At 56.5% G+C, this 11,378-nt stretch overlaps 1 protein-coding gene across 2 annotated transcripts; it reads right to left on the reverse strand.

Moving 5' to 3' along the window:
• Positions 1 to 417: 417 nt before the first annotated feature.
• Positions 418 to 10,739, reverse strand: C9H11orf24 (chromosome 9 C11orf24 homolog). 2 transcript variants are annotated; one of them, XM_032358739.1, is made up of 4 exons: positions 10,569 to 10,739; positions 6,620 to 6,819; positions 2,551 to 2,724; positions 418 to 1,814 (listed from the first exon to the last, which is right to left on the reverse strand). In XM_032358739.1, the coding sequence occupies exons 3-4, from the start codon at positions 2,624 to 2,626 to the stop codon at positions 700 to 702; spliced, it is 1,191 nt and encodes a 396-aa protein (XP_032214630.1). In that variant the 5' UTR covers positions 2,627 to 2,724; positions 6,620 to 6,819; positions 10,569 to 10,739; the 3' UTR covers positions 418 to 699. The 2 variants fall into 2 exon arrangements, with proteins under 2 accessions (XP_032214630.1, XP_032214631.1); XM_032358740.1 differs by having other exon boundaries at positions 6,607 to 6,819.
• Positions 10,740 to 11,378: the final 639 nt, after the last annotated feature.

Raw genomic sequence — 11,378 nt, forward strand, 5'->3', positions numbered from 1 at the left:
GGGTTTCCACGAGGCGAGTGCACAGTGTGAGCTGGGCAGGTTCACTGAGAATCCGTCCCAGCAGGTCTGGGCTAAGCGGCCACAACCGGCAGCTCACCGGCTCTCTCGTGCCCAAATCCGGCTCCAAGCTTGCACCAGTGAACAATTCAGAAAAGGGACATCTGTGGGAAGGCCCTGTCTCCAGGGGGTGCCAGACATGCCCAGGGCCTGGGGCGCCCCTCCCCCCACCCACTGAGCACAGGCACGTTCGGAATTAACAGTGAGGCCCCAGGAAGGGCGCAGACACAGCAGACCCCAGACCCCGGTGTTAACCGTAAATGCTGATGAACATGAACCCCATCACACGCGTCCCAGGAAGGCCCCCCCGGGCGCAATGGCGGACAGGACACGACCTTCACAAATGGGGGGACACGGGTCTGAATGGAAGGTGGTCATTGCTTTAATTCGGGTCAGGATCCACACAAGGGCCCTGCAGCTCCGCCCACGGCGCGATCGCTGCGGGTCGCATGGACATGATTGTTTACAAAAATAAATACGAAAAAGCAGCCACTCTCGAGTGATCGTGGACTTAATCCGACCGCGAGGAAATGTGCAGAGACGTCCAGCCTACCTCCTAATTGCACCAAAAGGATCTGGAAGCACTTGGTTTGGTCTCAGAGGCAACACGGCAGGAGGGGCGGGCTGGGCACGCCCCGCCCCTCACATTTCCGAGTCCGCGTACATCCCGTTGATGAGATAGTCCACCTGCGTGTACTCCTTCTTCCTGTAGCTCTCGTAGGCCTGCAGGGCGAGCAGAACCACGACGACGACGAAGAGGGCCACCCCGAGGAAGAGCGCCGCCAGCAGGAAACCCTTGTTCACCAGAGACGGGCTGAGGGGCCTGGTGGTGACCACCACGTACTGGCCTTGGGTGCTGAGCGGGCACAGGTCTGTGGCTGACATCTTCGTGCTCCCGGGAGCCCCAGGCGTCGGGGCGGAGGACGCCGTGCCAGGAGGGGTTTCAGGCGACACGTGCTCAGGTGTCCGGGCTGTGCCTGGCCCCGCAGCCCCATGTGTTGATGGAGCAGGGCTCGGCCGGGTCGTGGGTGACATGGCCTCCCCCTTGGGGGTCGGGCTGGTGGGGGGCACAGGTGCTGGCGCTGAGCTGGTGGTCGGCTCCTGGGCATGGGTTGTGGTGGTGGTCCCTGCTGTGGTGGCCACGGGAGTCACGGATGGGCGGGTGGGCTCCGAGGCTGTGCTGGAGAGGGTGGGTGTGGGCCCACTTGCTGTGTCAGCCGTGGGCCAGCCTGTTGATGCCTGGGTGGCGGGGGCTTGTGTGGACACGTTAAGCACTTGGGGACCCGAGGTGGCCGTGGGACTGGCTGTGGAGTTGCCGGGGGTATGCTGGGAAGGGCTGTGTGTGCCCATCGGGGCGTGGGCAGTCATGACAGGCCCAGTGGTGGGCTGAGCACTGGTGGCCAGTGTCGTCAGAGCTGCTGTCCCTGGCAGTGGGCTGCCACTTGGCACCTGTGTGGGGGGGACACGGACGGCGGTGGAGGATGGGGTCTGCTGTGATGCCGCCGGGGCAGGGGGCTGGGGTGCCCCGGAGGCTACTTGTTCACGGGAACCTTCCGTCCCCGCATCTGTCCTGAGTGTTCTCCCTGCTGTGACTGCAGGAGAGCTGGCGTTGGCCACCGGGGTCCCTGTGGCCAATGGGACAGGAGAAGGTGTCACTGCGGTCATTATTTCGGATATTCCATTAAGGACTCTGGGAACTGTCATCACAGATACACTTTTCTTGGCTGGATTATCTGTCTGGTTGAGGACTAAGTGCCCTTAAAGTCAGAAAAGGGAGAAAAAGATACCGTCACTTTCCACCCTGTGCAGGGAGATGGCTCAGAGTGTCTTAGTTTGTGGCCTGTCAGTGTGGCCCGGGGGGCCTTTTGGCCTCAGCCCCGTGAGAACGACGGAGGTGAATCGTGAACGCGCTTCCCTCCGCACGCGCAGCCTGCTGCCCCGCAGAGGGGCACGCGGCACTTGGACGTAAGAACTCCCTCGTCCTCTGAACCCGAGCCCGTTGAAGGCTCAAGAACTTCTCTCTTGGGTCCAATTCCCAAAACATCAATCAGAGGGAAAGTCTCACCTCAGAGGTGTGATTCACCATTAACAAAACCCATCACACACATGCGCTTTAGAAACCAGATACATCATCACCAGACAGTCACATCGTAAAACAATTCTTGGCTTTCTGGAAGGATTTGTGGCAGGAATTCCCGGAGATGGTCAGTGTGTGGCACAGAGCAGGAGTATAATGAGATACATGATGTGTGAGCGGACGAATCCCCCAGTGAAGATGGGTTTTATAGGAGAAATTGTGCAGGGCCAAGCAAGTGGCCTTGTCAGGACTCAGAGCTCAGAGGCCCAGTCCCCTGGGAGCTTTCTCCCCAAGCTGGCCCTTGGCGGCTCTGGGGCTCGCAACTCGCTGGACTAGGCCTGCACACGTCCCGTGGGCTCAGGGTGCTTCGGGATCACTGTGGGCCTGACCAGCAGTCACAGGGTTTTCTCACTTACGTGCATCCTGGGATGGCACTTGGCTCTCGGATAAGGACAAGGAGGAAATCCAAACGAGCACAAGGGCTGTCCACATCTTGTGGGTGAGCTAGGAGCCAGGCTGGGCAGTCCCTGAGGCTCCCAGCTGACTGCTCCTCAGGCTGCTGGTGACTCCCTGCTGCTTGGCTGAAGGATCTGGTCAAGAAAGGTCTGGTCAGTAATGCACAGCCTCACCTGGGCCATGGGGCATGGTGGGGTGCCTGCCACGGAGGCGTCTAGAAGGTCCAGGCTGCAAACCGAGCTGAGTATTTTGACCAGGGCCTGGCACCCAGAACAGTGTGATACCTCTCATCCACGGCGATCTAGTGACCTGCCCCACACCTGCATTTGACGGGTTTAGTGGACTCCTCGACCCACTTTCATTCTGCGTCTCAACCTTTGTAAGCACCCACTTTCCCACCCAAAGTTCCTAGTGTGAAAGAGCAGAAGAGCTGACCTCACCTTTCACAAGGGAGATATCGTTTAGCTAGCCAGCTAACTAGCCCCCATTCATCTACCCGTCCATCGTGTGTCACCCATTCACCCATTACCCACCCAGCCATCCATGAATGCACTCACCCAACATGCATCCACCCACCATCCATCCAATATTCCCCGAGTGCCTGCTCATGGGCCGGGCAATGCATGTAGAACAAAAAGACGAAAGCCACACAACTCTGTCCTCTAGGCAGCCTGCCACCCAGGAGGAAACACAGAAAAGAGGTCACTGCAAGCTTCTGCAAGCATAGAGGAGAGGCGTGACTCCGTGCCTGGAGCAGGCAGGGGATGGTGCACGGGAAGGCCTTGACATGTCAGTCGGGGGCTGGTCCTCTGTGTGGAGGCCCCAGAGGTGAGTGGGGGAGGCAGGGTGCTGTGGGGCCTAGAGGAGGCACTGAATTCTGGTGGGTGGAGAGGCGTGGCCAGGGAAGGCTTCCTGGGAAGGCGGCAGGTGGGCCATGTTCTGAAGGATGGGTGGGGAAGGTGTGGGGGAGGTGGGGGGAGAGCGCAACAGGTGACAGCACCGGGGCCAGAGGCGGGGGGACAGCGTGCGGAGACCTGGGATCAGACCAGAGATTGGCGGGCCACCACGGGGCAGCTGGGGTTTGCGGGGGCGCCGAGGCCGGTGTGTCACCAGCACGGGAAGATGCTTGGGCAGGAGGGATAGATGAGGGGCAGGCGTGACAGAGCCCAGTGAGGAGGCGGCAGGGGTAGCAACACTGGCAGAAGGGGACAAGGCCGCAGGAGCCTGAAGGACTAGACCAGAGGGTGCCACTGCAAGAGACAGAGGTAGTAACGAGGACCTGGTCACCTAGCTATCTGCAGAAACTTCCAGAAATGCCACAACAGCTTGAGCCTCACCAAGAGGAGGACTGGGCCCAGCCAGACCTGGCTTCCCGAGCACACAGGGGTCTCTCCACCCTCACCCCGGGGCCCTCCAGTGTGCTGGTCGGCTGGTCCCTCACTGTAGGGGTGCACTGGGAAGCAGAGGGGCCCACTAGCCTCAAGAGTCCCATCACTTCACGCCCTCCTGGTCCTGGGTGGCCCCTAATCCTGTCCTGAGACCTGCGTGGCTGTCAGCAAGATCCAGGTCCTCTCTGGACAATGATGCAGTCACACGCAGTCATGCTTGGTCCCATGACTAAACACCTCATTTGGGGACGCCTGGGTGGCTCAGTTGGTTAAGCAGCTGCCTTCGGCTCAGGTCATGATCCCAGCGTTCTGGGATCGAGTCCCACATCGGGCTCCTTGCTCGGCAGGGAGCCTGCTTCTCCCTCTGCCTCTAGCCTGCCACTCTGTCTGCCTGTGCTTGCGCTCTGTATCTCTCTCTCTAACAAATAAATAAAATCTTTAAAAAAAAAAAAAAAAAAAAAAACACCTCATTTGAAAACAAGCCTGCTGGGAGGAGGGCAGGCAATGGCCCAGGGGCTCCCGAGGGCACCGGCCCGCAGACACCCAAGGCCTTTGGTCTTTCCAGTGGCCTTTACCGTGAAGCTCTTGAGTTGCACAGGACGTCATGGAAGGCAGCACTCGAGTCACACTAAGTGAAAATGTCCTGATCGGCTCCTCAGCTGGCATGAGGACTCCCCACTACCCTCAGTGGCCCCACACCTAGGCGGCCCCTGGTGATCGGGCCAGGCTCACCGTCTTTCCACGAGCCCTGAGTCATGAATGAATCACCTTCATGCATCCCCATCTTGGCCCTGATCCGCATGCCACCCCACAGCTTCCAGAAAGATCCTTGGAGCCCACAAAGATGATTCTGCCTCCACTGCCTCCACTCAGACCCCACACTATCCCAGGATAACCCCAAAACTCATTAACACGGCCAAGGAGGGCTTCAAAATCTGGCCCAGCTACCTCTGCCCCCCAGGCCCGGCCCCATGGGGAATGTGGAATTCCTTAAGTTTCTAGCCCTGCCCCAGGCTTAGCCACCAGAGTGCCCCAACAAGCCCGTCTGGCCCTGCTAGGAGCTCCACCAAGCAGCCCCTGCGTGGCAGAGAGGGACATGTAGAGAGTGGCTGCCCGGTGGCTTTCTGGCTCCTGTGATCAGAGGGGACTGTGGGAAAGTAGCCCCACGACAGGAAAGCCCCTCAAGCACGAACTCTTCCGGAAAGCTGGCGCTTTCCTTGATGCTTCTCACCTCTTTGCAAGAGTCCCCAGCTCTATTCAAGTTTCCATTGCGCCTTCCATCCAAAACTGTCCGTAAGGGCTCCTGGGAGCTTAGAGGTCTAGAGGACTCAGCCGGAAGCTACCAATCTGCGTCTTTTCTTTTCTTCTTCTAGGTTTTGTTTATTTATTTGACAGAGAGATAGAGCCAGAGAGGACAAGCGGGGGAGGGGTGGAGGAAGAGGGAGAAGCAGTTCTCTCCGCCGAGCAGAGAGCCCAGCAGGACTCGATCCCAGGACCCTGGGATCATGACCCGAGCTGAAAGCAGACGCCCAACCGACTGAGCCGCCCAGGCGCCCCCGCATCTGTTTTCTTGAGTGCAAAAGACATTCTTTGTTCTGACAGAAACAAGTAGGGGGCAGGGTGGGGAGAGAAGACACAGACCAATGCCACAGACGAAAGAACTGAAACTGGAAGCTTTCGGGAACAAAGAACCCACACTCCCCATGAACTGAGGCAACGCAGCTGGCGCTCAGTGAATAAATGTATTTAAATGGCTCTTTCTTTGGCCACTCACATCTACTGAATGTATTTAAAATGCTAGCACTGCCGGGCCCAACATGCTCCCTGCACGGCTCTGGGCGCCGCCGGGGGTGGAGAGGATGACGTGACCAGGCTTCCTGCATGCACCCCGGGCACCAGTGCCATCTGCTGCCCCCCTCGCTACAAATCTCCGGGCCAGAGTCAGCAAACTTTTTCTGTAAAGAGCTAGACAGCAAATATTTTAGATTTCATGGGCCATGCCGTCTGTGTCTCATCTACACTTGTGAACAATGGGTGTGGCTGTGTCCCAATAAAACTTTATTTACAAAAACAGACAGGAGGTGGGACTCGGCCCTCGGGCCATAGTTTGCCAACCCTGTTCTAGCACTGGAAGGAACTCCAGAGCGGATAAGCGAGCTTAGGGAGAGAGGAACTGAGTCACAGCGCCGGATGGGTTTCCTCCTTTTCTTTCAGCTCCTCATGCGGAACAGACATGGACTGGACTGTCTCGCTGGTGGTCTGGGGACAGACTCTGGCCTCTCTCCTCCCAGAATGACTGCTGCTAGGCGGCTCCTCACCCCCCCAGCCCCAGCATCAGTGAGGGGCAAGCATTGCGAGATCTCAACACCAGGCCCAGAGGAAACCTCCTGCGGTTTGGGAGCCTGTGTCATCAGAACAGCAGAGGGTCACAGAGGACCACGTGCTCCCAGCCCCTCCTGTCTGTCCCTGCTCCTAGCCCCGCCCTCCTGGTCTACCTGGGAAGGAAAAACCGCTGTCCATGAAATGCCACAGAACAGGCCACTCTGGGCTCTGCTGTCTGTCCTTTTCCCCCACTTTGCAGCGAAGCCCTCGAGGGGCCCTAACAATGGTGAGCAAGTGGACACTCACCATGGACACTCACCAGACGCAGCTGCTCCGGGCAAGCTCCCACGCTGGGCCCTTGTCCTCCCTGGAGAGCGGCGGGCTTGGCACCGTGTGCTTGCGGGGCGAGGTCTGGCTTTGCAAGAGGTGAGAGCAGCCTCGAGGAGCACTTGCAGGCCACGGCATGCTTTGTGGCCACGTGGGACATGGGCAGATGCCCCGCTCTGGGAACAGACGCATCTACGGTTCAAAAAAGAGTAAATACTCCTTAGGTAAAGCAGAGGGGGGCAAAGCCTGGGGAGGAGGGAGTCACTGGCAGAACAGCCTTAAATAGACCGTTGTGCTGGGAGACTGACAATGTCTATTAGAACTTTCAATGTTGGGCATCTGGGTGGCTCAGGGGGTTAAAGCCTCTGCCTTTGGCTCAGGTCATGATCTCAGGGTCCTGGGATCGAGCCCCATATCGGGCTCCCTTCTCTCCCCACCCCTGCCTGCCTCTCTGCTTACTTGTGATCTCAAATAAATAAATAAAAATCTTAAAAAAAAAAAAAAAAAAACTTTCAATGCCAAGACTTGGCAATGGAGCGCTTTCTACTGCTGGAATTTCTTCCAGGGAAGCAAGTGGATGGATGTCTAAAGATGGAGGTCTAAAAAGATGTTCATCATGGCGTTATTTATAACAGCAAAACAACTGGTGTGGTTTTAGAAGATATGGACCCACCCACATATCAAATACTATGGCAGCTGTTCAAAAAATATACAACTTCCGGGTGCCGGGGTGGCTCGGTCGGTGGAATGGGCTCTTGGTCCCAGATTGTGAGTTCGAGCCCCACACTGGATACAAGGTTTGCTTAAAAATAAAGCCTTAAAAATATATATAGCTTTCTCTTTATTGACATGGGCCACATGTACCAATAGATGAAAAAAAGCAGGTCATACAACAGTATATGCACCAGGATTCTCTTTTTATTTAAGCAGACATTTGTTGGGGCGCTGGGTGGCTCAGTCAGTTAAGCGTCTGCCTTTGGCTCAGGTCATGGTCCCGGGGTCCTGGGATTGAGCCCTATGTTGGGCTCCCTGCTCCGCGGAGAGCCTGCTTCTCCCTCTCCCACTTCCCCTGCTCGTGTTCCCTCTCTCATTGTCCCTCTCACTGTCAGTTAAATAAAGAAAATCTTAAAAAAATAAATAAATAGACATTTGTTAAGGGATCTGGAGAGATTTACACCAGAGCATTAGTGATAGTTATGCCTGGGGAACAAATTTACTGGTGACTTTCATTTTATATATATATATATATATATATATATATTTTTTTTTTTTTTTTTTTTTTTTTTTTTTTCCTTGCACAAGCATTTTGGAAAACATTTCGACCCATGAAGGGAAACGATGTCTGATTTTCTTCAGGTATTTTGAGCTGCAGGGGCAGAAAGGCACAGAGTAACCCTGCTGGATATAGTTTTTCACATGTAGATTTTAATGATTTAGAGAAACTCCATAATTTATGTATCAGGGACTTCATTCTTCTAGGAGCCAGCCACAACTTCAGAGGAATCAGGAGGACAGTTGTAATGCAAAGACAGTAACCAGCACAAATGTTTCTCTCCCTGGTGACTATTTAATGGAAACTTGGGAGATTAAGAAATAGCGCCTCACCTCCTTAGGAGGTGGGGATGGTGAGGACCCCCATGGGCTCACTCTCTAATACAAACTCCCACAGGTGTACACACAGACACACACACGCACACACGCATGTGTGCAATCGCACACACAGTTACAAACACATGTGGGTGCACAGACGGAGCATGTTTCTAAGACTATGTCAAAGAAACTCCACAAGTTTCTCCAGAAACTTCTACCGGACACCATCACTGCTTATGCACTCCCAGCCCCTGGCGCTGGTGGTCACTCCTACATAGATGGGAACTGGCCACCCATAGAGTCCAGAACAGGCCCTCATTGGGCCGTGACTTCATCTGTCTGGAAGGTTCTGCCTCCACTTTCCAAAAGCACATTCTAAATGTCAAGATTTACGTGTGAGGACCTGAGCTGATCTTTGTAAGCTGACTCACAATGGACAAACCATGAGCAAGATTTAAATGATACTCCGTCCTGCAAAGGCTTCCCAAAGCTTTAAGCGAGGGGCCGGCCAGTCATTCTCATTATTAGGGTGCAGGGAGACTAGGTAGCTCGAGGCCTCAGACTATAATAGATGGAAAGAAAAAAGACCACTGGTGCAAGAAGGGAATAAACAAGAAAGAATGAAGTTACTATTAAATGGAAGACCCACAGGTGGAGAGACAGGGGCTAGGCTGCTGCTGGGATCCCCTCTTTTTCAGCGGTCAGCTCCCCACAAGTTCCGCTGGGGGGGAGCACCCTGAGCCAGGTGACCCTCCAGCAGAAAGGCACCCCCAAACTGTGGCCCTAGGTGTCAACTTCCTGATCCTTATCTGGTCCATGATCTCATGATACCTTCCAATACCCCTTGTCTCTGAATTATTATGTTCCCAACCTTGGCTTGATTTTTTTTTTTTAAGATTTTTAAAATTTATTTGAGAGAGAGAGAAAGAGCAAGGGGAGCTGCAGAGGGAGATGGAGGAAGCAGGCTCCCCACTGAGCCAGGGAGCCCAACATGGGGCTTGATCCCAGGACCCGGAGATCACTACTCAAGCGGAAAGCAGATGCTCAACGAATTGAGCCACCCAGTTACCCCTTGGCTTGAGTCTTACAAAAACTCTTTTAGGAACCTGTTACATGCCGAGTGCTGTGTGCTGATTACATGGCCGCAGACTCTGAATGGCTGGCTTCCTTCTCCTGGTCTAGACTGTTCCCAGGAGCTTATACAAGTAACCCTTAGGCTTGGTTAGGGATTATAGGTGTCACCCCCACATTCCGTCAGTCCAGTAAGATCTAAATCAGCAGCAGCATGGCCTGGGCCCCTACCCCAAGCTGGACAAGCTTTATACAGCAAGGAGCAGGAAGTGCAGAAAACAAATACAGGGCAAACCCTAGATACCTAATCCCAGCACCTCACCTGGCTGAACTTTGGCAGCAGAACCCAAGGAACACAGGTGTGTGGTTTTGCATATACAGACATTGCCCTGTGGTCTAAAGGACGTGTCTTCGTGGCAGATGGGAACTGAAGTGGATATCATCCTAATTACCCTGCTTGCTTCTGTAAGTTTAAGTTCTGTAAGCTTCTGCACCTTTTTGTATCACAGCTAAATGTTGATCAAAGGCTAGTTTTCGCTGGCACTGTGGGCAAATCTGGCATTCCTTTGTCCATGAAGCAAGTCCTGACTATAGGTGGAAAATTCGTATTTTAAGTATTTTCCTCACCGATTTCAGGGAAATTTTTAAAGATGCTTCCTCCCGGCGGTAAAAATAACTGCATGTTGGGATAGGCAGGTTTCTAAGCATGATGTTTATGTCTTATGGCAAACCATGTGGATGCTGATTCCGCCTCTCAGCCCGATCGTGAGCTGCACACAGTAAGCAGCCACCGGGCTTCCACGGGGGAGGGAGGCAGGCGGATGGAAAGGCACAACCCCTCCCAGGTGGAGGGCCTGGGGAAGGCCTGGGTCACCTAAAAAGCCAATTCTTTCTTGGAGGGCAGCACTCTGGGGCCAAGCCTTGCCCCGGGAAAACCTTTCAGTTCCCCGCGCATTTGGGAGTGTCCCGACTCTCCCGCCCTCCGCTCCCAAACTCCAACGAGCCGGCCTCTCCCCGGGGTTAGGGATACCCCCTGCAGCCCTCCTCCCCACTCCGGCCTCTCGGTCCCCCATCGGTGCCCCACCTGACTCCCTCCGTTCCTTCCTCCCTCCTGGCCTCCTCGTCTTGCACCTGTGCCCCCACTGATCTTTGCCAGGTCGCCCTCCTGCCTCTTGTGCCCCCATTCAAGCCTCCTCCCGCCCCCACCTCCCTCCTTCGCTCGCAAGCCGGTTCAGGGAGCCGTGACAACAGCTCCCCGGACGGCGGCGCGGGCCCCTTACCCGGGCGCGGCAGGCCTGCGGCGGCCGGGCGGCCGTCGGACGGCGGGGAAGTACCCGCGGCCCGGCGTGGAGACGTGGCCGGCAGCGGAGCAGCGCACCCGAGCCAAGACTGCTCAAGGCAGCCGCCCCAGCTCGGGCCCCGCCCGGACCGCCCCGGAACTGACGTCACCGGAGGCGGGCCCTAGTGGGCGGGGCAGCTCCGCCCGGAGCAGGGAGGAGCCCGCGGTGCCAGGAGCCGCCGAAAGGGAGCCGGAAGCGAGGGGCGTGGCCGTCCTCAGGCTCCGCCCACCGCGGGGCGGCTCGGACTCCGTCGAGCTCGTGGCCGGAAGCGGCCGGGAGCCGCGGTTTCGGACTGGCGTGCGGCGGAAGTGGTGGTGCTGCGCCTCAGCAGCTGGCCTGTGGGAGCTCGGACGAACCCCGACAGCGCGCAGGGGCCCGAGCCCTGGGGTCGCCCTCAGTGCCGCCTTCCTCCCGCCCACTCAGCCCAGCCCCTGGGGGGTCCAGTCGGTAAGGAGTCGTGGGGGTGGAGGCCCCGCGCGGGGTTCCGTGTCTGAGCTGCAGGTTCAGTGCGACAGCTCTGTGGGGGCTTCGTGCCTCTTTCACAGATGCGGAAGCGGAGACCCGGTGTCCGGCCACTGTGAGACGCCGGGGAACGACGGGGCCGCACGGAGCGCGAGGAACGCGTGTAGCACTTGACCCAGACGTAGGCTTTGCGAATGACTGGTTGTGTGACCGAACCCCGCTCTGTGTAAAGCTCCCTCGGGACCCCCAAGTGCGAAGGCAGCCTGTCTGCGAAGGATGGGCTCCGAA

The sequence above is a fragment of the Mustela erminea genome, chromosome 9 (genome assembly GCF_009829155.1).
Source record: "Mustela erminea isolate mMusErm1 chromosome 9, mMusErm1.Pri, whole genome shotgun sequence".
NCBI classification, from domain to species: Eukaryota; Metazoa; Chordata; class Mammalia; order Carnivora; family Mustelidae; genus Mustela; species Mustela erminea.

Coding starts and splice junctions, on each gene's coding strand:
- C9H11orf24 (XM_032358739.1), bottom strand. CDS start 2,626: ATGTGGACAGCCCTTGTGCTCGTTTGGATTTCCTCCTTGTCCTTATCC. Junction 1,815..2,550: donor AGTGCCATCCCAGGATGCAC/GTAAGTGAGAAA, acceptor TCTGACTTTAAG/GGCACTTAGTCCTCAACCAG.